The 26,023-nt window shown below is 45.9% G+C and overlaps 1 protein-coding gene across 3 annotated transcripts in view; it reads right to left on the bottom strand.

The window, feature by feature from the left end:
- Positions 1-26,023, bottom strand: part of Antxr1 (ANTXR cell adhesion molecule 1) — a 185,763-nt gene that overhangs the window by 107,837 nt on the left and 51,903 nt on the right. For all 3 annotated transcript variants that reach the window (XM_038320077.1, XM_038320075.1, XM_038320076.1), the window contains exons 9-10: positions 16,078-16,138; positions 7,842-7,940 (exon numbers count right to left, since the gene is read on the bottom strand). In XM_038320077.1, the coding sequence (XP_038176005.1) occupies positions 7,842-7,940; positions 16,078-16,138 (160 nt within the window). The remainder of the gene's footprint in view (positions 1-7,841; positions 7,941-16,077; positions 16,139-26,023) is intronic.

The raw sequence follows: 26,023 nt of genomic DNA, 5'->3' as shown, positions 1-26,023 counted from the left end.
CACACCAAAAAAAAGTCTTCACTGTTGACTTCGTAAAACATACAAATTATCTTCTAAGCAAAGAATTGGCCTTTTAAAATGTTGTAATCCCGAGGTCAGGATCACTGCTGCGTCCAAACAGCTGCACTTTGCTAAGAATAAATATACTTTTAAAAACCCTGTTTTTCCCCCATAAAGGACAGTTGAGGATTCATGCACAAGGCATGTGCCTTGTGACATACAAACTCTTCTGACTGTGCACAGTTAGATTTGGAAAATGTTTCCCTTTGGAGTTGCAACTAAGAGGCAAGGCCACCCCAAAAGCCTGAAGCATGACCACAGGTCACAGCAAGAACTTGAAGGATGAAATCTTCACAGAAACCCAGTGCAGGGGAGGGAAGGAGGGGGCTGGTACACACCTGAGCTGTGTAGCATGTGCATGGCATGTGCATAACATGTGCTGACGTGGTGTGTAAGTTGTTGCCCAAACTGAAAGGCAGAGGGAGACAGCTACCAGTGCGTTTATTCTTTCCCTCAGCAGACCCAATCCAGCCTCTCCAAAGGAACGCCGAATAAATATTTAAACAACACAAAGAACAGCCTGCCTGGGGCTCCTGGGCTCTAGCTGTTTCTCTGCTCAGGATCTTCTCTTGCATCATCCTATGAAAATGACAAAGGAGCAGGGTTGCACCAGGTCCCTATCCATCACTATACACATACGGGCAGTGACTATGAAGGTTCAGCCACCTGGTGCAGAAGAGAAGGGGGACGCCAACTTCTCACATAGAGCAGAAGGGGAAGGGTAGAGGCAGGGGAACACATCCAGCAAATTTTGCCTCAACACTGCGTTTTTCTGTAGGGTTTACCATTTTCTGTTGGGGCCACTGAGCACTTGGTGGCCCCACAGCAAGTCTGACCGCATACAGGCCCCTGCACATAACTGTCAACTTGCCCCTGTGAAAGTCTCTCTGGTGGCAGACCTCACAATGTACATTCCCAGGGTAGACTCCAACCTATCTGCTGTTTTGTCTTGGTTTGTGTGACATGAACATGCGGTGATGTACTCTGTCCAGGAGCCACTTCAGAACTAGGACAAAAGTCAAGCTCTCCTGAAAGGAGGGGCAATGGAGATGCCCAAGCAGTAAGGAGAGGCTCCCGAGGCTCAGGCCAAAGGGACCACTTAGGAAAGCAGTGGGACTTCACCATGGTCAAACTGCCAGCCACTGAAAGTGATGCTCTGCACCCTGGGACCTGTCTTCGCTGGACTGAGGCTCACCTATCTGCTCTCTGATGTGTGACATCAGACAAGCAGTTTAATCCTGAGGCATCTTGGCTCTAGAGGTGCGGCTTTGGGATCTTGGGGAATCCAGGTTTCTTGGCAAAGCAGAGATCGCTCAACTTTAAGTTGTTAACCTGGTCATCTAGCAGCCTCTGGGACTTCATTAACCTGAGTTTGTTTCCTCATTAGTAAAGATGAGGGCACAGATAACTCTTCCCTCACAGCCTGGCTATGGTGCAATGAGGTGGCACGGGGGAGAGATGACGCAGAAAGAGATACACGGACAGACAGAGACCAGCTGGATGCTCAGCAGTCAGCAGCTGCTGCCTTTTAGATGAAACTTGTTGGGAAAGAATCAAGGCCCCACAGGCTCCTTATATCTCTAAGTGACACTGTGACATTCTAATGGGACAACAGCTCCTCAGGAACTCATCCAAACTGCATGTGCATGCAGTGCCTTTGACCAGCACATGTAATACTCTAACCCAACTTTTGCTGGGAGGTGTACGATTTCTTTTTCCTCTGTCTTTTCCTTTTATCTGCTGTCACAGATACACCGGCGATTGCCTCTGGGTGCCCCCAGCAGCCCTGGCTCCCAGATATCTTCTAAGATGAAGTATAGTTTCTGGATAATAAGACAACGTTTAAAAAGCACCCTGGACCATCTACATTCAAACAAGGGTCTTTTTCTTTGGGGATGCTGAGCCTCTTTAGGGGAACTTTCAAAATAGCCTGTTTGAGAAAGTATCTTCGAATGGGACAGAGCCCTGTTCTTTGGGGGGTGTACAGAAAGTAAGCCATGGCTAGGCCTGTTAAGTAAGAAATCAAGCTGGGAAGTAACATTTTATATAAACAATAAAGCATGGCCCTGAAACCATAGAGTGAGCCTTGTGAACTGCACTAGTCTGTAAAACGTGTCCTTGCTTCTAGCCACTGTCACACAAAGACAGTCTAGCACGAGCTGTGTTATTGCATTAGTAAACTGTCCGTTTATTATTTACCATGCATAAAATGGGTTGGTCCTCAGCTCATACCCCGGGGTCTCTATTTTGGCATTCTAATCGCTATGCAAGCGGGTTTCCAATTGGAAGCAGACCTTCTCTTGGTACAGCACACTGCAGACTGAAGTAGGCTAACGTGCAGCCAGGGTAAACTGCTAAAAATTGTGGTATTTCCAAGGTATGCAATTGGCCAGAAGGCACTTCAGCCTGGCGATTGGAAAGCCAACCAGATGCTAAGTATAGTATGTGTGCTATACCTAAATAATTATTTAAAAAATTAAATTAAGTTTAAAAATAACCTTAGTGAGCTCTTTTCTAATTGTAGGGGGAGCATGGGTGTGTAGCAATCTTAGATAGGGAGAAGAAAATATGAATTTACTGTTGTCTTATTCAGGGATGTCTGCTGCTAATGGCACAAGGTGTGTCCTTCAAGTTTGTTGGGAACGTGTGTGAAGAAAAACAGACCCTAGTGCAGCTCCTTCGTACCGCCTGTAGCTGTTCTAACACAGGACGCAACATCCCTCAGCGCCAGTCACTGCCCTACAGTATTAGCTAATTATAAAGGGCGACTCACAATTGACATGTGGCTCATCTACCATGAAACATTCATGCCGTTATTTAAATGTCCCTACCCCCTCTTCTTGCTTTTTTTTGCCATCACGAGCAGTAGCATGATAAGCAGTCACGCCGCCCATGTCTCTGTATATCAGAGGTTCTCAACCTTCCTCATGCTGCGGCCCTTTAATACAGCACCTCGTGTTGTGGTGATCCCCACACAACATTGGTTTTTTTGATCCTTCATTTTCATTGCTACTTTTAACTGTAATTTTGCTACTGTTGTGAATCATAATGATAAATATCTGTGTTTTCCAATGGCCTTAGGCAAACCCTAAGGGTCGTTTGACCCCAAAGGGGTCACAACACACAGGCTGAGACCTGCAATACACATTCCCTTTCATTTCCTTTGAAAGATGTGGATATTGAAATGTGGGCCAAGAATGGATAGAAGGCCTCTCCCGTGAGGAGACCATCCATTAGCACACTTAGGTGGGTCTCTCTTTCCGAGACTTTCCTTTGAGAAATGCACCTCCTTGCTTGCAGGCATGTTTTACTCTCTTCCTAGCACCTCTCTTTCTTCTAACCCTCATGCTTATGCCTGCATGAAGATATCTTTATATCTTAAACCCCAACTCTGCTTCATTAAAAAGTTGTGTGAAAGCAGTCGGCTCATTTCAAGAATTGCCTTCTAGGGTTTCTGATGGTGTCTCACTGACCATGCATGAAAGCGCCTTTGCCTGCCTCTTTACCAGTTCTGGGCACCGGGTCTTTGCCACCCTTCCTGACTGCTGCTGGATATGGTGGCACATGCCTGTCGTCCCCGTACTTGGGAGGCTGAAGGATTAGGAATTCGAGGCAATCCTCATCTACATGGTATACCAGGGGCCAACTTGAGCTTCACGGGAACATGTGCCAAAGGAAAATCCAAGAAAGCCTCCTTGCCTGCCCCTGCTCACACTGAGCCCTTTCCGTGGGGTTGTGGGCCACCATTTTTCTTAGAAGTTTCCTTTTCATATATTTTATATTTCACCTGTTTTTTTTCTTTTGTAAACAACTTTATTATTTGTGTGCACATGCATGGAGTCCAGAGGAGAACTCTGAGGAGTGGTTCTCTCTCTCCACTGTGGGAGCCGGGATTGGACTCGGCTGGTCAGGCTTGCAATTTTAGCTGCTGAGTCATCACATCAGCCCAATTTCCCTACTTTTTTTTTTAAAAAAATTTATTTTTATATGCCTGACTTCAGCAGATATCTTTATACTAAACTTTTGACCTCGTATTATATATATTATAAATAATTTTCCTTTATTTCCTTTTCCTTTTGATTTTTGTTGGGGTTGGTAATAGGAGAATTTAAAAACATGTGCTTACGCTATCAAATTTTTCCTTCAAGCACAGTCACTTTTTGCTCAACATCTTTATACCCTTGGTAATTATGCAAACATTTACTTTTCTAGAAATTTTATATTTTCATGTTCACATTAGAATTTTCAGGTCATCTGGAATTTGTTTAACTGGAAAGTGTAAGATAAAAATCAAACTTAATCGTTTCTCTAAGCAGCTAGCCAGTTGTCCCAGCATCATGATCGGAATGGTCATTTAATTCAATGCTAAGTTCATGCCGGAGTCTGGCTCTGTTTGGAGCTCTGTTCCTTTGCCATTTGCCAGTTATACTGGTCACACAGTCTTTGAATGACTACGCTTTTTTGGTTCATCCTAAAGTCAGCTCAGGCAGTTTCTGCATTTTACTTGGCTAATCTTGTAGTTTATTCTTCCATATAAAGCTTAAAATTATTTTAACTTTAAAAGCACCACGGAGATTTTCACTGGGATTGTACTAAAAGTAAATATTAAATTTTAAATAAGCGATATCTTTACAATGCTCATTTATTTCTCTGTTTAGTAGGAGTGGCATGGTTCCTAGTAATAATGAAATAGCACCCGCGGTCAGGACTGGGCGGCTGTCCGTAGCAAGCCTGCGATAAGTCCCGCCTGTCACACTATGCCTCTTAACAGCCTAGGACACAGATGCTATCGCCACAAGCATCGCACAGGGAAAAACCAAGACACAAAGTGTCGGATAACCTGTTACCGCCAACAGCTGGCGGTAGCTGAGCCAGGGCTCTTCCCTGGTGTTTGTCTCCAGAGACGGCACTACGCCTGGAGACTAGACCATGCATTTATTCTCATTTTAAAAATAGTCCTCACAAAGGTTTTCCTTATATGTCACTCATATGTCATTCTGTATGTCTAGACAAATTGTTCTCAATAGATTTTGTTTGTTACATTTTCCCTGGATATTTTTATTTTAAAAAAGATTTTATTTTATTCACTTATTTTTATATGTATATGTGTGTGGGGGAGCTGATGCCCTGGCGCTGGAGTTATAAACGGTTGTGAGCCACCTGATGTGGGTGCTGGGAACTGCACTAAGGTCCTCTGGAAGAGCAGACAGTGCTCTTAACTCCTGAGCCATCTCTCCAGCTCCCTGGAATGTTTTCTAATGGTCGCCATTGAACTCTGGACAGAGGTAGCAGTAAAAGTTGAAGTGCTTATAGCTGGGGGGCAGTGGTGGGGTGAGCACAAGCAGAGAACAGTGAAGAATAGGTATGAAAATGTCACAATAAAACCCATTATTTGTATGTTAGCTAAAAATTAATTGGAAATTAGAAAAAATTTACTGAGGGGCTAATTCTGAAACATTCAGTTTAATAACCCTCGATTGTCTAGCAATAAACTAAGAACTCTAGTTTTTTAGGAATGCAAGATCATTCCAAAGTATTTAAAAGTCTTGATGTTATCATTATTTTCTGGTGTCTTTAACGATGCCATGACATTGTCTAATGTGGCAGAGACTGGCCATGTATGGCTTTCAAGTATCAACAGCTGCCTTCCGCATGTGGGGACCACCTCAGCTAGCTCCCTAGAACGCTCCCACCATTTATAAGATGGTGATGCTAGAACCACCAGATAAACATTGCAGAGGAGGTGGGATGACTCGCTATTTCCTCCCAACTTTAAAGTGACCATCTCTTCATAGTGACATAGTCTTGGAATGACATTGAGTTTCAAATCTGTACATGGAGATGAGTGTCACTGTGTCATGGAGATGCGTGTCACTGTGTCATGGAGATGCGTGTCACTGTGTCATGGAGATGCGTGTCACTGTGTCATGGAGATGCGTGTCACTGTGTCATGGAGATGCGTGTCACTGTGTCATGGAGATGTGTGTCACTGTGTCATGGAGATACATGTCACTGTGTCATGGAAATTATGTATGTCACTGTGTCAAAGAAGTCCTATCTGATGTTTTGTTTCTAAGTGATTTTAAATATTTGAACTGAGAGTGAATTCAGCACCTTCTGTATCCAGTGTGGCTAAGTGCCAGGCATAGTCTCTCTGGGATCAATTTACTGTCTCTGTCTTCGGCAGTCCCAGTGTGCTGGAGTGGGGTGAGTTTGGAGTTCGAGGTGCCCTCCTAGTCCAGTGGCCTGTATTTGTCTGTGAGTGAGTGGACAGTGGGCACAGGCGGTGCCGGCAAAGGGGTGAGAAACTGGAGTTCACGGATCAGCTGGCAAGTGCCGGCTACAGCGTGGGTCTGACCCATGTGTTGTGCCCCCAACAGACACACACACACAGACAGACACAGACACAGACACACACACACACACACACAGACACACACACACACACACACACACACACACACACACACACGGTTTGCCCCACAGAGGCCAGTTCAAATTCTCAGAGCTCTTAACTTTCCTGGGGTCTGAGCTTGGGAGGGAAAGCGAGAATTTACAGTGGCTTAGGAAGCAGCTTCCACACTATGGCTGCTCAGGGACATGGAAAAATGGTTTCAAGCAGCACACACATTTTAAACATACGAGAGCATTCCAAATTTTTAATAAAACTAACTGAATGTTTTCAATGTTTGATATTATCCCAAGCCAGCAATTCCAGATGTCTGTTAGGAAGCTAAGGTGTTTAAGCTATCAAGATGGTTTGAAGGTGTCAAGGAGAGAAAAAAAGGTGTGCCCTTCAACTTTCCTAATTAAAATAGAGTTAGACCTCCTCTCTTCCGGGGGTATAAGGAGAAAACCCAGAGTGAGCAGTGAACGGCCTGTGGGTGGGGGTCTGCCTTCCTTCCCTCCCAAACCTCTGGGCTGCAGAGCAGAGAGGATAGAGCAAGGAGCACACAGCGTGATGGAAAATACAGCCCAGCGTGGCTGCTGTTTATCACTGCAGACAGGGAGCCAGTAATTGTCCGCGTGATGGATGCCAGATGCAAGTAACAACCAGGCTCCCGCCATCTGCCTTTCTGAAACCAGACCTCCCATCTCTCCTGGATGGCCACCGAGTCACACGTCTTTAAATTCAGATCTTGCCTGCTGCAAAGGTCTCCCGGAGGCTCGGCTGCTGTGAAAGCCTGCTTTCCCTCATGAGATGCCCTTAGTTTTACTGCCATTGTTCTGACTGCATGCAAAGTCTTCACCACAATGAGTGTTTCTTGGCTACTCTAATCAAGAACCTTCCAGATTGAAAAAAAGTCCCGGAATCCACACATGCAAGCCCAGTGGTCTGGTTTTTGCTTTATTCAAGATTGATCAATTTAGACCCATCTTGTTTTATCATTTCTTTAAAATCTCCAGTACTTGGCTGAGAAGCCTCGAGAGTTCCACAGGCCCTAACTAAGCAGGGCTTGCAGGACCAGCGGGGGTGGGGTCAGGGACTTGGTAAACCATAAGAAGGAAGCAGGCACTCACTGCCTCCTTAGGTCTGGCTCTATGTTTGTGTGTATGTGTGTGTGTGGGGGGGACACTGAGAGCTCTTGTCAAGCCTTGTCCTGATCCCCAAGCTGGGTACCCTTGGGCTGTTCCTACCCAGTGTGGTCAGACTCTGGTCAGAACCAAGGGCACAAGAGGACCAATTGTTCTCACTGGAGGCCTCATTAGCACTGAGCAATTCTCTGAAGTGGCTGTGCTGGCAATGTCCCCCGTCCCACCCTCAAGTTACCAGGACTTACTGAGTGTGACTGAGTCGTTGATCTTGAAGCTGCAGAGGACCCTGTCCACGTTGCGGGCGTGTCGGAAGCCATTTCCCCTTATGACCACTTGAAAAGACTCTGAAAGGAGGAACAACAGCACACATTACTTGACCATCACCCATGGACTTGCTTTATGTCTGCTCCAGAGCCTCTGGCTACTGTTTCCGTAGGCTTCAGAAGCCCAGGGATCAGGTCAGGTAGGAGAACAAGGACAGCGTGAAGGCTCCTTCCCGCTCACTGACCCCTTCTCTCCTGTGTTCTCAAGGAAGACACTGTTTCCTGCTCAGAGGTGCCACTCCCTGCTTCTGCTCCTGCCTGCACTGCCGTCCTCCCTATCTCTATTTGAATCTTACCCACTTTTCCAGTCTAGACAGTGCTAAAACAGCCAGAGGGGACCCAGAGAAGAGTCCTCCACTTCCTCCCAACATCCCTCCTCGAGTCTGATTTACATTTTGGAATCTCCTGAAAGATTTTCTTTAGAGTCAAGATACCTCAGGAGTTTTGGGGACTACGGTCCATGGCACGTAGAGCCTGTGGGGAACCACTGCTGGGCACGCAGCGATGTAGTGCCCTTTGGTCTCTTTCTCCCCAACCAGGAAAGCATTCCTTTAATTAGTGGCGGTGTGACTTTTGCAGCTTTCCCTTCTCCTGGATGCACTGTTGTTCCTCAGGAGCCATCTATCTTGGTTTCTGAAGCAGGGTCTTCTCTGACTTTAGGCTTGCCGAGTGGGCTAGGCTGGAGGGCCAATAAGCCCACATGCCTTTGCCTTCCTGATGTTAAAAATTAAAAGTGTTGCCACCATACTGGCTTTAAAAGATTTTTTCTTTAACCTGTAATTGAACTCCAGCCCAGAAGAAAAGCTTCAGTGTCTGTTAAAGTCGACCTAGAGTAACTTGCTACCTAAATAGAGGCTTCGCTGGCAGAAGAATGGAATTAAAAAGCCAGCATATGGGACTCTTTCAATGTTAAATAAATGTCATGAGTTTATGTCACTTTCATTCCCATGGAATTCAAAGATCTTGTTTGCCAAAGCAATAACTGATAGTTAATGGTCCCTCGCTGTGCCAGCCCAGTGGTGAGCGTTGTATGGATCTGATGTCATTTCCATCCCCCTGCAATCCAGGGAGTGTAGCTGAGAAAGTGATCTCAGAGAGGTTATGTAATTGCTCAAGATCGCACCAATTAAAAAACCCTCAGACCTGTTTTGGAATCCAGGGCAGCCAGGCACCAGGGACCACTAGCCTAGCTGTCACCCACTATCCTCGTAAGACCATCTGACTGAAACAGAAAACGGATGTTCACTGTGTTGTGACCCTTGAGTAACGTAGGAGTTGGGGTATGATTTCTTTAACGCCCATCTTTGGACTAACTTTGGACAGGTGTGCTCATCTGACAGTTGTGTTGGGCAGACCCACACATGAAACAGGAAACTGTGAGGAACCCAGACACACTGTGGGTTGAGAGTACAGATAAGGAAGGCTTTCAGAAGAACTGGGGCCAGAAGAGAAAGGGAGTAAGACCGCAATCTTTTGATGATTTACTCAGAGCTAGCAAAACTGGACTCATATCCTCAGGGTCAGAACCTTGGTTGGGAACTTTATTAATCAGTGTGGTTTTTCGGGGCTACAGTCACGAGCAGTGAGAATTTATACATGCGTATTGATACTTACAAGCTATTGCAAAGTTTAGAAAGGTGTATTTAAAACTTTAGATGCTTCCCATCCTGGCCCATCTCTGATCATCGGCTAGTTCAGTGGTTGGAAAGACTCTTACTGCATCTTATTTTCTCAATGAAGCTCAGGGAAACTTATCTTGGGTTTCTAGTTTGAATGCCAGACATACAGACATCTGGTCGACACTTCTGCAGATTCTGCATGTTTTCTGCTTTGCCTTTGGCCTCCCTCTCGTTCCCTCAGAGATCAGCAAAGGGAGAGGAGATGCTGGACACAGGCTGCATGCCAAGCTCCCTTCTCTAACACCATGTTCGGCACTGCCAGCTCAGCTGTCGAACCCTCTATAAAAGCAGCTCCCCACATGTCTGGTTGGCTCAGCCTCAGGGAGTAGAGGAAGGAAGACATCAGGGACCCATGATAGGAATCAAACCATGCAACCATTTAGGCCTGGGGAGAAGATGCCGGAGTGAGAGGCAGACTCCTACCCTGCCTGGCACAATTTCCACGTCAGCACACATATTTGGTTTCCAGAACAGCTCAACGATCTAACCCAGCAGCCTCATTGGAATGCCAGATTCTTGTACAAAGAAGTTATGTAATCCAGCTCTGTGCAATGGATCTGTAGCAGGAGGATCCAGGATACACCCCATCCAGATCATTCCTCTCTAATGTCCCTTATCCCCAGAGCCCTACAGTTGACCCTTCACAGTCTACACAGTTCAGTGTGTACAGAGAATGTGAACACAGGATTCTCTGTAGGATATCAGCTCCTTCAGGAAGTTTCTGGATGGACTATGAGCCTTCAGGTAAAATTGTTTATGTCTTTGATTTAATCTTTTGTGATAGTTCTCCTTTTAGGTATGTATCCTCAAGACAAAGGCAAGGCAGAAAACATGTAATTTAAGGTTCTTGATGACAGATGTTAGCATTTCTATGTCTTATAGATGCTGTCCTGCTAACCTGGGGTCATTTACCTCCATGTAAGCTCACTGGATGACTGAAAGAACAAAATGGGGAAAGGCAAGATGCTCATGTGTTCAGGTCCAAGCCAGGTCTAATCTGGGTACTTTTTGAGGTCAACAAATGAAAATATGTCCAACACCATTAGTCATTATGGAAATGCAAATAAAAACTGCAATACTATTTCATAGCTGATAAGACGGCTATACTGAAAGTAACAAGATTAGGGGAAGAAAGGAAAATCCATGGGCATCGTTAGTGGGATTATAAAATGGTAAACCTCTTTGGCAATAGTCTGGCTGTTTCTCAAAATTTTAAATATGATTACACCATGAACCAAACTTTCTCCTCCTAGATATGTTGTAGGACAATGGTCTTGTACCCTGCAAAGATTTGTCAGTTGTATTGCTTTAATAAAATGCTGATTGGCCAGCAGCCAGGCAGGAAGGATAGGTGGGGTGATGAGAACAGGAGAATTCTAGGAAGAGGAATGCTCAGTCTGCAGTCTTCACCCAGATACAGAGGAAGCAAGATGAGACTGCCTTGCTGATAAAAGGTATCAAGCCTCATGGCTAACACTGACAAGAATTATGGGTTAATGTAGCATGTAAGAGTTAATAAGAAACCTGAGCTACTAGGCCAACCAGCTTACAATTAATGCAGGCCTCTGTGTATTTCTTTGGGACTGAATGGCTATGGGACCTAGTGGGACAGAAATCTCAGGCAACATAGATATATATCCAAGAGAAATGAATACTGGGTGTCCACACAAAAACTTGCACAAGAACTCACAATAGCACTGTTCATAAGAGCCCGCAATAGAAACAGCCGATGCCCACTAACTGATAAATAAAATTTCTCTACATAACAGAATATTACCTAACCATAAAGAGACCAGGTTCCAATGCATGCTGTAACATGGGAGCCTTAGAAACACTGTGCTAAATGAAAGAAGTCAGGTGCAAAAGGTTGCATGTTGCAGGATTCCATTTTTGTGAGTTGCCTAAGTTAGCAAAATCAGGAAGCAGACTAGTGGTGGCTATGGTGGGGGATGGGAATGATTGCTCACTAAGTACAGTTTCTTTCTTTCTGGATGATGAACGCATTATGAAATTAGGTGGCTGCTGTGGCCACACAACATTGATATGTTAACAACATCAAATCAATTGTACGCTTTAGAAGGGCAAATTTCATAGTTTGTGATTTAAAAAGAGCAAAAAGTAAGGGATGTAACAAACCTACTTTACACCCTCTTCTTCAGTTTTCTTCCTTTTTTAAAAAAACACATAGTTTCTGGATGGCTTCCCATCACTCCCTGGACTAGAAAGAGAAATATTTGCACATTTTCCCCTTTCTCAGCTCTCTCAGCACTGCTGTGTCCCACGACAGTCAGAGCCACTTCATCCTGGAAGTCGGTTTGGATTTTCTTTCCTGATAAATGCTTATTGCACCACCCAATATTCTTTGGAACACTGAGATTTTACAACATGGTCTGTGAGTCATAACCGGGGTACATTAGCATGCACAGAAAGGGTAAGATTTGACATGAGACACATAAAGCAGACAGGATGTTGACCTCTTTACCACCATCAATGTTCCTCCACTGCCTCTGCCATCTCTCCCTGTTCCTCCTTCCGACTGAGGAGCCGCTGCTCTGCTTTCTAATAAAGCATCGATCAGGTCCAGCGTCCTGGGAGTTCATCGAGTGGGGTCACACAAGCAAGCGTTCCACTTGGCTCTCCCATCAGCGCGATTAAGACTCACCTGTACTTACTTTGAGGTTTACCCAGGGTTTGTTTTAGGGATGAGTATTATTCTAACATACAGAAAAATTATTTTTTTTTGTCCATTCACTTGCTCATGAATATGTGAGTGGTTTGCAGCTTTGGGTCTATTAAAAGTAGAGCTAGTATTAACAACTACCTATTGATTTCGTCTGGTCATAGATTTCATTTTCCCTTTTATTTTGGGCAGATGTCTAGGGATGGCAAGGCTGGGCCATTCAGTCAGCGTGTGTTTAACTTTCTAAGAAACTGTGGGCTTCCCACTTGGCATTTTCATCGCCAGTTCTTCTCCAATCAGAAATATCTTAAACTAAGGGGAGTGTGTGTGTTCAGAAGACCATGAAACGTTCCATTCAGAAGAGGGTCTAGCAGCAAGCATGAGTGCTTTGCAGAACACCAAGCAGGTCAAGAAATGAGAACACCTTCTGACTTTGCTCGAATGAGTCTCCTTCAAGCATCTAAAGTTCAACAGCAGACATGAAGGCAGAAATGGTTTGCTTTTGTATGAACCTTCCCTGCCTCATCAGAAGCCGTGGGAAACAGTGGGATACTCCAACTGTCTCTGAAATGTCATGTGAGGGACTGGGTATGGCTTCCTTTCTAGAAGTGCTGGTAAGGACTTTAAATGCAGACCAGACTGGATCCCAATCAGTCCTTGCCTGAAGTCCGTGCTTATCGAGTATGTGATGAACTCTGAGCCTGAGACCCACTGAGCTCAGCACAGTGTGTGTTTCCTAAACAAGGGTTCAGATAGGTGGAGCAGCCTATAGATGGGCCATCTTTCCTAACTACACGACATGCACGAATGGTTAATAAGAACCTTCAAAGGCATCTGTGTTGGAAGGGAACCAAGTTATTTAAATGAAGGTGGTGTCAAAGCTGCCACACAGCAGGTGACTACTGTGTGCTTTGCAACAGGGACTGAATCAAGACAAAGGAGTGAGCAGAATGGCCATGAGTCAGGGGTGACAATAGGGAGTGGAAAGGGGCTATTGAGTGGGAAGAAATACACACATATTGGTTACTCATTCCCAACAATGGCTATCCTGGGCAAATACAGCACCACTGTTATTAGGTTTGATTTCCCAAGATAGTACAAAAACTGGACTCCTTAAGTACATTGGTGTTTGAGCATAGTAACTGTATCTTTAAAAACCGCAGTGTGGATAAAAAGAATGCATGTGACAATCACTCAAAGCCTGCAGACTGGCAGACCCAGCCTGGATGCATTCTGCAGAGGTTCTGCTCCTCAGGCACTTGGGTTATTGACACTTCTTTTAGTGACATGTACTTTCAATCCCCTGTATCAATGAAATCAGGTTTTCCCTAAACCTGTTTGTGTATGAAACTGGCTATTTGAGCCCAAATTCTATCCTTAGTAATTATCCTGTAAGAACCTTATTCCTCTCTATATCCTGCTGCCTCACACAGTGTCTGCCACTGGACAGCCCACTCAGAGAATCTGGCAGATCTCGTGGGCCCTAGTACTTCTGCGCCATATGCATTAAGTTTATGTATATAATTCTTAAAATTGTCTCGAACATCTTAACAGTATGTGAGGAAGACTGAGTAATTTATTGAGTCTAGAATTATTGAGGAGGGCTTTTTATTGTCTAAATGGCTATTGCTTTTTAAAATTCTGTTTCATTCTACTTAAACAATTAAAAAGTGGATGACCCTCTTACGGTTGTATGGAAGGAGCTAAAAAGGATCAAACAGAGAAAAGCCAAAGGTATTGTTAAATGAAGACACTCATCAGATTTTACTAATGACCAATTTAGTGCCAGGAACTTTGCTAGGCAGTGGGACATGCTTAGGGGAAAGAGCTAATGATTCTTGAGAATTAAAAACTGCCCATCCCCTGCAGGCTTTCTGATGGATCACAGGGTTGCTCCACAGCCAAGGTTGCAAAGCCGTAGCCTGGGTTTTCATCCCGCATGAGATAATTGCACAATCAAGGGACTTCCTTGTCTTCTAATTACTTTAAAGTTTAGGATTATAAAAAACACATTGTATTCACACACAATACACAAAGTTCAAGTCCTCCAAACAGCCCACTTCCTTACAAGACGCTCCCAAAACTTAGGATGACTGTCCAGTCCAGTTTAGGCTCTTCTCTGCACGGCCCTTTACAACACCCCAGTATGCGTTTATGCATTTATCTTCTGCCAAATTTCCCTCCCCTGTGTTTTTGATTTATTCATTTTATATGTGTGTGTGTTTTGCCTGCATGAATGAGTGTGCACCAAGTGTGTGCTTGATATCCTTGGAGTTTCATCAGAAAAGGGCATCAGGTCCCTGGAGCGAGAGGTACAGATGGCTGTGAACACCCTGTGGGGGCTGGAAACCAGGGTCTTCTGCAGGAGCAGCAAGTGCTCTTAATCCCTGAATTGTCCCTCCAGGCCACCCACTTCTTCCTTACATGGTGCACTGTGGAGCTCAGGCTGGCCTTGAACTAGCCTCAGCCTCCCAAGTGATGGAACTGTACATGTTAATCACCCCACCAGGATTTCTTTGAAGACATTCTCCTGGAGTGTGCCCTGTGGTGAACATATTCCCCTGTCATCTGTGCTGGCAAAAAAAACCCAATTATTTGAATATAGAAAGGAAATCTTCTCAAATTGCTTTTCCTTAGGAAATTAACACATAGCTCAGATAGCCACCGTGTATTTTGCTAACAACTTTACATACATGTGTATGTATACCCGTATGTATGTATTCACGTGTTCACATATGCACTAATATATGTATGGGGTTTATACATATGTGCACATTTACATATGCATTGATTCATGCTAACATGTATGCATTTATTGTGATGTTGACACAGATTTAGTGTCTGCCTCCTTGGCCATTTTCAATTGCTCTAAAATCCAATTAAGAACTGAGAAGGAAATCTTTAAGCAAGCGCCTTGATTATACCAGTAAAATATGCCATAAGCGAGCTTTTCTGCAGGATCTACTGTCTCATCTGGGTTGGGCGTCAATAATCAATGACTGGCATTTGGTGTTCAGAAAGGCTAGAAATGGGGTATCAATAGGGACTCTCAACAGTGAAAGACAAAAGGTTCAGGGGGACAGGGACCCACAGAGTCTATCTTCATATACCCAGCACCCAGCAATGTGCCTGGCCCACGGCAGGTTAAAAAGCCCATTACACGGCTGAAACAGAGCTGACGCCTGTGCATCAAAAGAGCACACCCTTGAAGTGGGAGGCAGCCCATACTGCAAAGCTGGCCAAAGCCCCCGTCTTCATCACTTGGAGATGATACTGAAAGTCAAGGCAAAGGCTGCTCCCTAGAGAGCTCCTCCACTGATGATACATTCTAGTAGACCTTACAGCGATGCCTGCAATTCTCTACCACTATTTTGTGAGCCCTGGTAGATGGAACAGTTAGGCCAAATGAATATACCGAGTACACAGAATACTTAAGAACAACATTCCAAGGGAGGCCCAGGGTTCACAGTGACCCTCTGGTGTGATCTGCAGGGCGGTCACAGGTGGGGTGGCACTGGGATCAGCCTTGCATCAAGGTGAGAATCTAGTGTTTCTACAGTTTCCTTGTACTCATGTCCCGTGAAAGAAGGGATTTTGATGGCTGATTTTAGACTTCCCAGCAACTGACATGGTTCTCCTTTCTTTTCCCCACAGCAGATTTAATTAGCAATTTTTGATTTTTGGAGTCACACCTACCTGCCTCTTGTCCTACTTCTATGCCCTTACACATGAAGCAAATACAGATTTGAGCTCGAAATACCAACTTAATGGAAGCGATTAGGACTTAGTTTTCATTTACCTCCTGCGCATATGGTAGACGGTTCAGCTGCCAGAATTTCGATGCAAGATTTCTTTAAAATCTAGGTGGAGAGGAAATAAAACAGTCAATGGTGGGCTTGTTCTACTAAAAGAGAGAATTAAGACAGTACTACGAGACAGAGAAATTCACGGACATCAGAGTGCGGGAGAAACCCTGCGTGATGCACCACTGTCAAAACCACACGTCAATGAGCCAGGCTGCGCCAGGAGCCGCCGAGTGTCCAAATAGCTCTAAGAACCATTCATTCACTTGATCCTTCCATATTTATTTTAGGATTTTATTGAACCTGTTATACATGAGTCCCGTTGAACCAAGAGATTCAGTATGGCATTACAAATGCCATCTCTAAAATTGCTTCCCTGGAGAAGATGTGAACATGTCAACAGTTGGTAGGCCCCACGGAGTTGAATTCTCAAAGGAGGCATCACTGATCTTGTGAAGATGGCAGCAGTTTGGCTTGGAGGATAGTGCCCACAACGCCATGGGGCTTTCCCTGTGACGTGACACACAATGGCCAGTCCTAGTAGAGTAAAGCTAAAGGGGCAGATGGAATAAACCAGAAGGGACATGGGGACCGTTGTGGGGACACTATGCTAAGGGTACCTAGAAAAGGCAGGTGCAATGGGACTTTAACAGCCGTTGGGTCAGCTGGGGGTACAGCTGGGGAACATGCAGGGCGCAGAAAGAGTGACCAGCAGAGAGGAGGAGCAAGCCCAGATGTGGCTGGAGAGAGATGGAATGCTCCCTCACTGCAGGCATGGCGGTCACACTGTTCGCAGCTTCCTGTCTGAAAAGTTGACCTGGTGAGCTTCGCAGCTTACATGTTTGCTTACTCTCCTGCTGGACTCTGCCCTTGTTCAGACGGGACTCATCCTCTAGCTGAGTCACGAGGGACTGAACAAGAGCCAGGGGACCGTGAAGGCTCTGACGGGGCCAGGGAAGCTTCTCTTCACCATCTATGCATTCTACCCCTTGTTGGGTACCGACTGACATTTCAACCAAGTATTTTAAAGAAGTAGGGGGCACTGAACTAATCTGCTAACCAAAAATGATTGGGGCTTACTTACTATGAAATTTGAGATGGCTCGGAGAGCTAAAATGTACCATTTCTGAACGTGTGAAAGGGTATTTGTGAGATCAACTAATGACGCAATTCGGAGAATTCAGTTTGTAGAAGGCAGAGGTGACTTTCAGAAGCGGGAAATGTCCATTTGTCTGCATGGACGTTTACTTAGGGAAACCTCTGCTTCCAGCTTACGTTTACACAACACCCCCTCCCCAGTATATAATCAAACGGAGAGGGCAGTAAACTGCAGTTCAGAGAATGGGCTCAAGGGTAAGGAAAGGGAGAGGACGTGAGCAGTGAGCTCAGGGAAGACATGCGGGGGGGGGGGGGGGGGGGGGGGCTTATCTTCCGTGAGCAGTGGGGTTGGCGCCAAGCCTTCCAGTAACAAGTGCAGAAGAGGTACTCAAGAACATCTCAATCCAGGGAATGAAAACACATGAGTTTCTCAAGAAAGACAATATTTACCCATTCCAGGGAGAAATCTGGGCGTCCTCAGAGAGCAGCAGTGTAAAAGGAAATGAGCAAACAAGCTTAAGAAAAAAATCTTTATCTGGAGCGCAGATGATGGAACAGCAATGGTCACTCAGCTCTGGCAGTAGTTACGGCATGGCTTTTGGGAGCCGCTACAGCTGGAAGCTATAAAAGGTAGCCTTTCTTTGCCAATTTTATTTTGAATCATTCCGCGTATGTGTGTGCGCATTCATGTGCGTACATGTCAGTTGTGAAGCCCCGGGACAACACTGGGTATTGTTCCTCAGGCTCTGCCCACCTTCTTTTTGAGAGTCTCTCATTTAGGCTGGTTAGTCAGCCAGCCCCAAGGATCTGCTTGTCTCTGCCTCGCCAGGGCTGAGATTATTTACTTAGGTTTTTTTTTGTTTTTTTTGTTTTTTTTTTTTTTTTTTTAAACTTGTGTTCTCGGGCTAGAACTCAGGTCTTCAGGCTTGCAAAGCAAGCACTTTACCGAGTGAGCCATCTCCCGGTTCCTCAGTTTTTAAAATGCACAGTTCCTAGGCCCTTCTTGCCGAACAGCTTCATGGGGTTTTTGTAATTTGCCTTCCCATGACCCTATCTGCTTTTAGCTTCCTCTTGACTCTGCACTGGGGTGGTGGTCCGCTCAACTTTAGCTTAATCAGAGACCCTCCCTACCCCACACAGGTGTGGCCTCGTGCCTCACTCCTGCTAATCCCTGTCCCAGCTGCATGGACATGCAATGTTCTGACGTCACGTTTCTCTTGTGCATCTGTCACTGTTGGAGTGACAAGTCCCTTCGTAGTTGACTCTGGACGCTTTGTTTCAATGCTGAGCTCTTAATTCCCCCTTGTCATGAGTCCTGCCTTGACATCAGGGACAGCCCCAATGATAGATACATCTGGGGAACAGGCACGTAGCTTCTCCATGCTTCCCTCTCCTAGGTCCATCTCCTTTAGGCCTTTGGTAGTATCCTAGGACAAGATACTGCCTTCCTCAAGTGGCCCCTACCTGAATGTGATCTATGCTCCCCCACCGTATACTGCTTTCCTGGGTCACTTTCCAAGTCTTCAAGGACAGAGCTCCAAACAGACCACATTTAAAGAAATGGAGCAAATTCAGAGGGAGTGCCTCAGTAAACAGTGGCAGCAGAGCAACGCAGAGCTGTGTTTTGATGTTTTGCAAGAATTCCTCAGATTTCCCCTAGAAAGTTGAATCAATCATTTAATCATTCATAACTGAAGATTTCAAAACAGTATAAGAAGAAAGCCGAACTATTGGGTCTGTCTTTTTTCCGTTTCCCAAAACAAGTACATGACGTGTCTGCTCACATAAGCTCCCGAGTTTCCATCGACATATCCGAACCAACCCTAACGTGTAACCAGGATTTGGTAAAATGAAATTTCCATGAATCTTTGACTGCAGACATACTAACAGGGTCTGTCACAATAAACACACGCTGTATTATTTTCTTGAAGTGTCTGCAATTAGCTGATAACTCTAAGGAGCGTATAAAAGGCCAAAATATGTCAGCCAAGTGCTGTGATTCAATCAAGTAAAAGCACAGCTTTCCAAAACTTAATCTAAAACATCTGGAAGGGATCGTAACTGCCAGTAGAATCAAATTCACTAGGGCAGATAGGCAGGCTTTGTCCCGGACTATAGCCCCTGCTAGCTTGAAATCTCTGGTGTCAAAAGGTAGAAAAGTCTTAATGGTACGCGTGGGTCTTGGGGGTGGGGTCACCCCTCGATTATCAGCAGCCCAGACTATATTGTCATCAGTCTTCCTGAACTGCAGCCAGCAGCAGACCAGTTCAGAGACTCTCTGAAGGTGAGGAGCTCGAGGGCCCCTCTCCTGCACAGTCAATAGTAGCCAAGGAGGATGTATGGATATAGTGTTAGGTCCAAATTCCCTAAAATGGCAGTGATCTGGACATAGGGGCATTGCTGGATGATAGATAAAAACTCACAAGCAGCATCCCTCAGAAACCAGTCAAATGGTTTCTGCCAAGAAGACCCACTTCCTTCATCCCTTCTTACCTGGACAAGTGGGGTATCTGCGTCCCTATCAACATGTGACCATTTGTTATGCACACCAGAGACCCTGTGCTAGCTTCCCGACTCTTCGCCCCACCCCTTCTTCGTTATGCCAGTTCCTAGGCTGTTCCAGTTTACAGGCTTCCCAAACAGTTTCCTTTAGAACCCACAAAGCCTTTTCCTGCTCTAATTTTCTCTCTGTTCCTGAGAGATAGCTCCGGGCACTCACCAGTCGGCTCCTCTCTCTGTTGCCAGGAGACAGCCATGGCGGCTACAGGCTCCTCCAGATGCCTCTGGCTACTCACTTTCTACCATAGGGGAGACAGCCATGCAGCTACCATATTTACATCAAATCTTCCTTTCCACCCATGGAGCCGTCCAGTTCAGGATAACTTCCCATTGGCTGGTTAAATCTGCCCAGTTCTCTAACACAAAAACTTAGCAATTGTCTTTAATGTCATTTTCCCTGCGACTCTCCAGAAAGAGTCAAATCCCTGCCAGTGAGTCCAGGTGAGAGGAGCATGAAGAGATCTGTGGCCTCCTTCACAGCCATATCACATTTTATTTTTTTAAAGATTTATTTATTTAGTATACAACATTCTGCCTTGATGTATGCCCGCACACCAGAGGAGGGCGCCAGATCTCAGTACAGATGGTTGTGAGCCACCATGTGGTTGCTGGGAATTGAACTTAGGACCTCTGGAAGAGCAGCCAGTGCTCTTAACCTCTGAGCCATCTCTCCAGCCCCCATATCACATTTTATAAGTATGTATGCTTCTAACGGGCCGCTGCCTTCAGATCATATACACTACATGGGTTAAGACTGCATCTGTTCTTACCCACTCCTGTATTCACAAAGACTAACCTGGCACATAGTAGGGACTAAATATTAGATTAAAAAGTGAATTCAAGGAACACTTTCTGTGTTCCCTTAATACAGCAACCTTCTCATGGCTTTTCTTTCTATTATGTATGTAATTCCTGGGCCTTCTGAATACGAAGCCATTGTTTCTATCACCCTTACTTGGACTGCCTTCCCAGGAGGACTGCTTTGCTGCTTTCCTCTCTTTAGTGGATAATTTTCCAACCATAATGTTGTAGATGGTTCGTTCTAGGGCGGCTTTCTTTTAAAAGACATTGTCATCTTTGCTCGGGAAACCCCACAGAGGTCTCTGTTTAGAGGGTGGGACTCAGGCTACCCCAGAAGGGCCATACGATGTCACAGCTGATAGCAGAAGGCATGGGTGAGCCTGGAACCCTGTTCTTTAAGACAGAGCCCGACAGCCTAGGCCATGCAACTGATTCATTCCTAGTTTCTAGGCCATCTTGTGAGCTCAGATGATTTAATCTGTAACTTGTGAGTTAAATATGAAGAAAGTCAGACACCATTCCTAATCAAATTCTACTGTACACTTTCAATCAATGGCCACACATCTATTAACAGCAGACATGGGCCAAGGTCCTCGTCAGTCCTTACAATAAACACTGAGCATTTTACATATATCTTCCTGAGGCACAGCGGTTTTATGTGTTCTGGTATAATATGCCAAATGAAGAAAGCACAAGCTAAATGCATGGGAAAGTCTGGGTACAATCCCCAGCCTGCGTAAGTACAGCCTCCTTTATTCATTTTATCCTAACTTGCTCAATGGGAATCTGGTCTGAAAGCAGGCAGGGAAACTGAGGACACTGCTTTCTTTCCCACTGAACCATGTTCCCACCATGTCTTCAGGAGGAAAGCTCGGGTACCCCTGACCACTTGGTCCCAGTCTGCTCAGCAGGAGAACCTGCTCATCCTCCACCCACCCCACCCCAGCCCACTGGAGCGCCCCACTAGTCCAGCAAGGTTGCTTGTCAGAAGCCATTTTTCTATGAAATCACGGCTGCTGTTTCCTGGAGAGAAGGGACTGTAGAGCCCAGGCAGGGAGCTGCGACTTGCTGAGACTGCTCCTGGAGCCCCTGCAGCTGTGGGAATCTTGTGACTTGGGGCCTTTTAACAAGCAGAGTAAGAACAACAGCAGGAGAAACGCCTGGCCCTGAAGTCTGCAGAGCTTTAATGGAATTAGTAACTGCTGAGGCAAGTGACTTAAAAAAAAAAAGCCTTTCTGCTCTACTCCAGCAACTACAGTTTGATTCTATTTTTATTTCATATTCCAGCCTGCCAGGAAGAACAGAGCCGAGAATGCCGCCTCTTGTCTCTTAGAGCTGCAATATTGGAAGCACGGATAGGGTAGGACTGAGGGGATTCTGCTCAGCTACAAAATGCCTATCTGCTGTTTAGTGTGGGTCTTCCCTGGGTCACGAATGCTGTGAAGTTCTCTGGGCAACTTTGTAAGGCCTGGTGCCAGAAACAGGATAGACAGGCAGCTTCTAGGGTCATACAACTTAGCATCTGTGGAGAGAGGGGCTGCCTTATGGTAGGGAAGAGATCCAAGGGAGGCCCGCAGAATGGCAGCCACTGGGGTGTTCCGGGAGGGGAGAGCTCCTGCTGCAGGAGACGCCAGGGTAGTCTCCAGGAAGAGACTCCACAGCACCTTGGGGTCAAGACATGTCTTGAGACAGGAGCTGGAGGGGCCCCAGCAGGGAAGCAGTTCTGAATATGAGAAATGAGCTGGCTTAAGGCAAGGGCTACTGCTGTGGAGAGACTTGCTCTGGAATGAGGTTTTAGCTCCCTGAAGCAGGACACGGGGACTGCAGGGCTGCCCTGTGGACTCTGAGAGAAACCCTCAGTTCCTGGTGGGGGCTTGGAAGACAAACACTGCCTTTGGTCAGAGTTTGCTAGGCTCCAGGCCAGATGTGGGGGCTACATCTCTTCCTAGGAACAGAAGGGAGGGAGCAGCACAGGATCTGGTTACCATGAATAAAAATAAATTTCAATATCCTTATGGGCAGATGTGTCCCCGGTTTGCTGATCCTACAGCTTTCCTGAGAGGAGGTTCTGCCAGCGTTTGCTCAGCACTTGTTGACTGTTGATCATACACACACAGGCTGTATGCGCTGACTCATGCTCCGGTTAATAGGAAGCCAGGCATACCCTTAAACATCAACCGGAGGGGAAGCCTCTGAGGCACAGATGGCAAGGGCCAGTGGCTGGGCTCCCCTCCCCATAACCAGACACTGCCCTCAACTGCAATAAGTGGGGAGAGCTGGGGACAAAAAAAAATCATAATAATTAGGCCAAGTGTCAAGAATCAAAGCTGCAAACCCATTCCAGTGCTCTCTGAGTCCAGCTCGCATGCAGTTTCTGGTGTTATTGCCCACAGCCCTTTGAAAAGGCAAACTAAGGCCCAGGAGCATGGTCAGATCATTGCGTCATTGTCTCCCTGGAGAGTTGGTGATAAACTCAGGTGGTGGCAGCAGAATTCCCCAGTGAACCACAAGGAGAGGAGACAAAGGAATGGGCTCTTTCTTTAAAATTTACCACCATATTCTGAAATAGCAAGTGGGAATCCTGCGAGGGTCCCGTGAGGGCAACTCTGGCCTAGGTGTGAGGTTTTCTTTCCCCCTGAACGGCAGCCTTCAGAACATGGGAATTTTATTACCTTTGGTCCTTTAAAAACACTGAATAGACTAGTTTACATCTTCAGCGATACCATCCAAATGTTCCTGACCTCGGAAGCTATGCAGAGCTGTGGCTGGCTAAAACTCAGATGGAAGAAATAACAGCTTAGGAGGAACGCCTGCATGAAGGACCACAGAGTCTGATAGTCAAACTGTCCGATTCTCATGAGTAACTGAACACCAGCTGAGCTTCTGGAGGTGCTTCTAACCCAGTGTAGAAGGCAAAGGACTCCAAACCCAACCAGTGTGCTCCAAGATTGGACCCGTGGATTCTGTTACCTTCGTGTAATCATGTGAGTCACTTCCTGTATTTGGTTTTTAGAGTCTCCCTCTCTGAAACGGAGCTGTTTCTGCCTAACGCTGCTCAGCAGAGCTAGGGATCACTCTCTCGAGCAGACACTGGCAGCATATCCTGTATTGCCGCTCACTTGCTGAGATGTTTGGTCCTGGTTGATTTACCAAACCTTTCCAATACACAACATCCAATCTATTGCATGGCTCCAGTGAGGGCTGAGTGATGTGATCAGCCCAGCGACTGAACTTGGTGGCTTTTATTTTTATGTTCTTAAAGTCACGGAGAGAGGAAGAACTGTGGGGTCCCCCTGCCCACGAGCTTTGTACCCATGGGAATATTAACTGGGCATCAGGTTCTTCATCTGCAAATGGCAACAAAATATGGGCCATATGGCAATGGTAGGGCTTTTAAATGGAGTAATATTAAATGGGGAGAAGAGGCATTTGTTAAAGCATATTTACTCCAACAGAGACTTCCTTCTGCCCTCTTTCTCCCATAGATGGACACAACAGATTCTGTAGGTCTGGCAGGCAAGGGTTTCCTGTAAGAACTGGGAGCCTCGAAGGGTGCCGAAATGACCAAACTAGGCATCAGAGAGAGGCAGCAGAGGACAGGGGTAGACCTTCCCCTGCGCAAAGAGATCCTGGGCACCTAGTGTCTACTCTACTTCCCCAAGTGGAGAAGGTGGGGCTTCTGGAGACGCTGCTGGGTTCAAGTTCCCCGGCACACCATTCTGAGCATCAGGTATGACAGTTCATCCAACCTGCCTGTGGGTCCCTGCCTGGCCTGTAACTCAGGATAATAGGTGATTCTCCAGAGGGCAGTTACAGAGGGCCCTGGGAAGTTCAACAACCAGTGGCATCTCTTCTTCCTTGCCCAGGCACATACCCTCTCGAGACTGCTTCTGAGCACTTAGTCATCTCCCAGGGGATTGTGGGTAGGAGGCCACCATGCCTTTCTTTCCTGAGCCTTGGGGAATGGCTGCTCTGTTTGCAGCCTCTGCACATGGCTATCTTAGAGCAATCACCACGGCCTTCAAGTCTACCTGCTGCTTCATCTCATCTGCCAACCTAACACATCGCCCGTTCATTCTACCAGGCACCTTCTCAGGGACCACACACCCGCTCGGTAGCTCCAAGCCTGCACGTCAAGGTTATCTTCTTAAAGGAGCCTGGATCACTGCCTCCCACTTCACTACTCTCCTGAGGCACATGCTATTTCTTCATACTGTTTGCTATAAATTAACTTCATATATTAGTTTTTTTTCTGGGTCTCTCCCATAGATTTCCTGTCCTCTGTTGTTGGGACAGGCCACTTTCTGCTTCACTTAGAACTGTATAGTCAGTATCTACAATAAGAGATTTTTCAATTAGCATCTTCCTTCTTCCTTCCTTTCATTTTATTTATTTATTTATTTATTTTGGTGGGGGACAATGCTGGGAACAGAACCCAGGGCTTCACAAATGCCAGGCAAGCAGCTGTGAGTTACCCACCTCTCTGGCCTGTCAGTGAGCATTTGATTGATGAATCAGTATTAGCCCTTGCACTTTTATTTGGGGCTCAAAAATGCAGAAATCTTTGTGATCTGTTTGAGTCATCAGAAGCTGCTCTGCTATCTCATTTTAGATAATTAAGTCCGGTCCTATTTTATTACAAGAAGATAGCCAGTCACAGGCTAGTGATGGGAACGAGCGGGAGTGGGTGCCTTGGGCTGGGGGAAATGATGGCTTTTTTTTTCTGATACTGGAAAGAGAACAGAACCCACCTCTTAAAAGCAGCCAGCCAGCTCAGGCCATAATTATTTCTGTCTGACTTGAGAAGGATGAGCCCTGCCGTGCTCGTCTCTTTCTCTGTCCGAACAAACAAGTTAACAGCAGCCATAAACATGGGTTTCCAGTCCTGGGAGGATCAAAACTGATGTAATTCCCAGATAAATGCTTATAAGAAAGCCGCCATTCAGTTAAAGTTTGGAGCCTGAAGTCTGCAATGGGGACACTGTCCTGACAGAACTTGTACCACACCCTTGGATCTATTTCAGTTTGGGGCTAGGGGCAGTTTTACAAGCACCCTGGCTCACACTGAGCTCGGGTGAGTTGTTTGTAATGCTGAAACATTCAAGGCCAGCACTGATTCACACAGATAGAAGTGCCAATAATTTGTGTAAGAATTGACTCTTGAAGAGCCTTGGTCATGTGGCTCATGAGAGCTTGAACAGGGAAAGGAATCCCAGCCTGTCCAGAAGCTGTCTTGCGGTGGGCTTCTGATGGGGCTACTGTCTCTGGTGTGTCTATGTAAACAGACAGAGAAGAGCTCAAACCCCAACACAAAGAACTCATATGGCAACGAGGATGCTTATTACCCTGGTTTGATCAGAGCATGTTGTATAAATGTATTGTGATATCACACTGTCTACCATTGTGTCTGTACTGAGACATCACACGTCTACAGTTGTGTGTTCTGAGACATCACATATCTATAGTTATGTGTCTGTATTGAGA

This window comes from Arvicola amphibius, chromosome 2, assembly GCF_903992535.2.
Source record: "Arvicola amphibius chromosome 2, mArvAmp1.2, whole genome shotgun sequence".
Classification (NCBI taxonomy): Eukaryota; Metazoa; Chordata; class Mammalia; order Rodentia; family Cricetidae; genus Arvicola; species Arvicola amphibius.
This window is presented reverse-complemented; position numbering and strand designations above follow the sequence as displayed.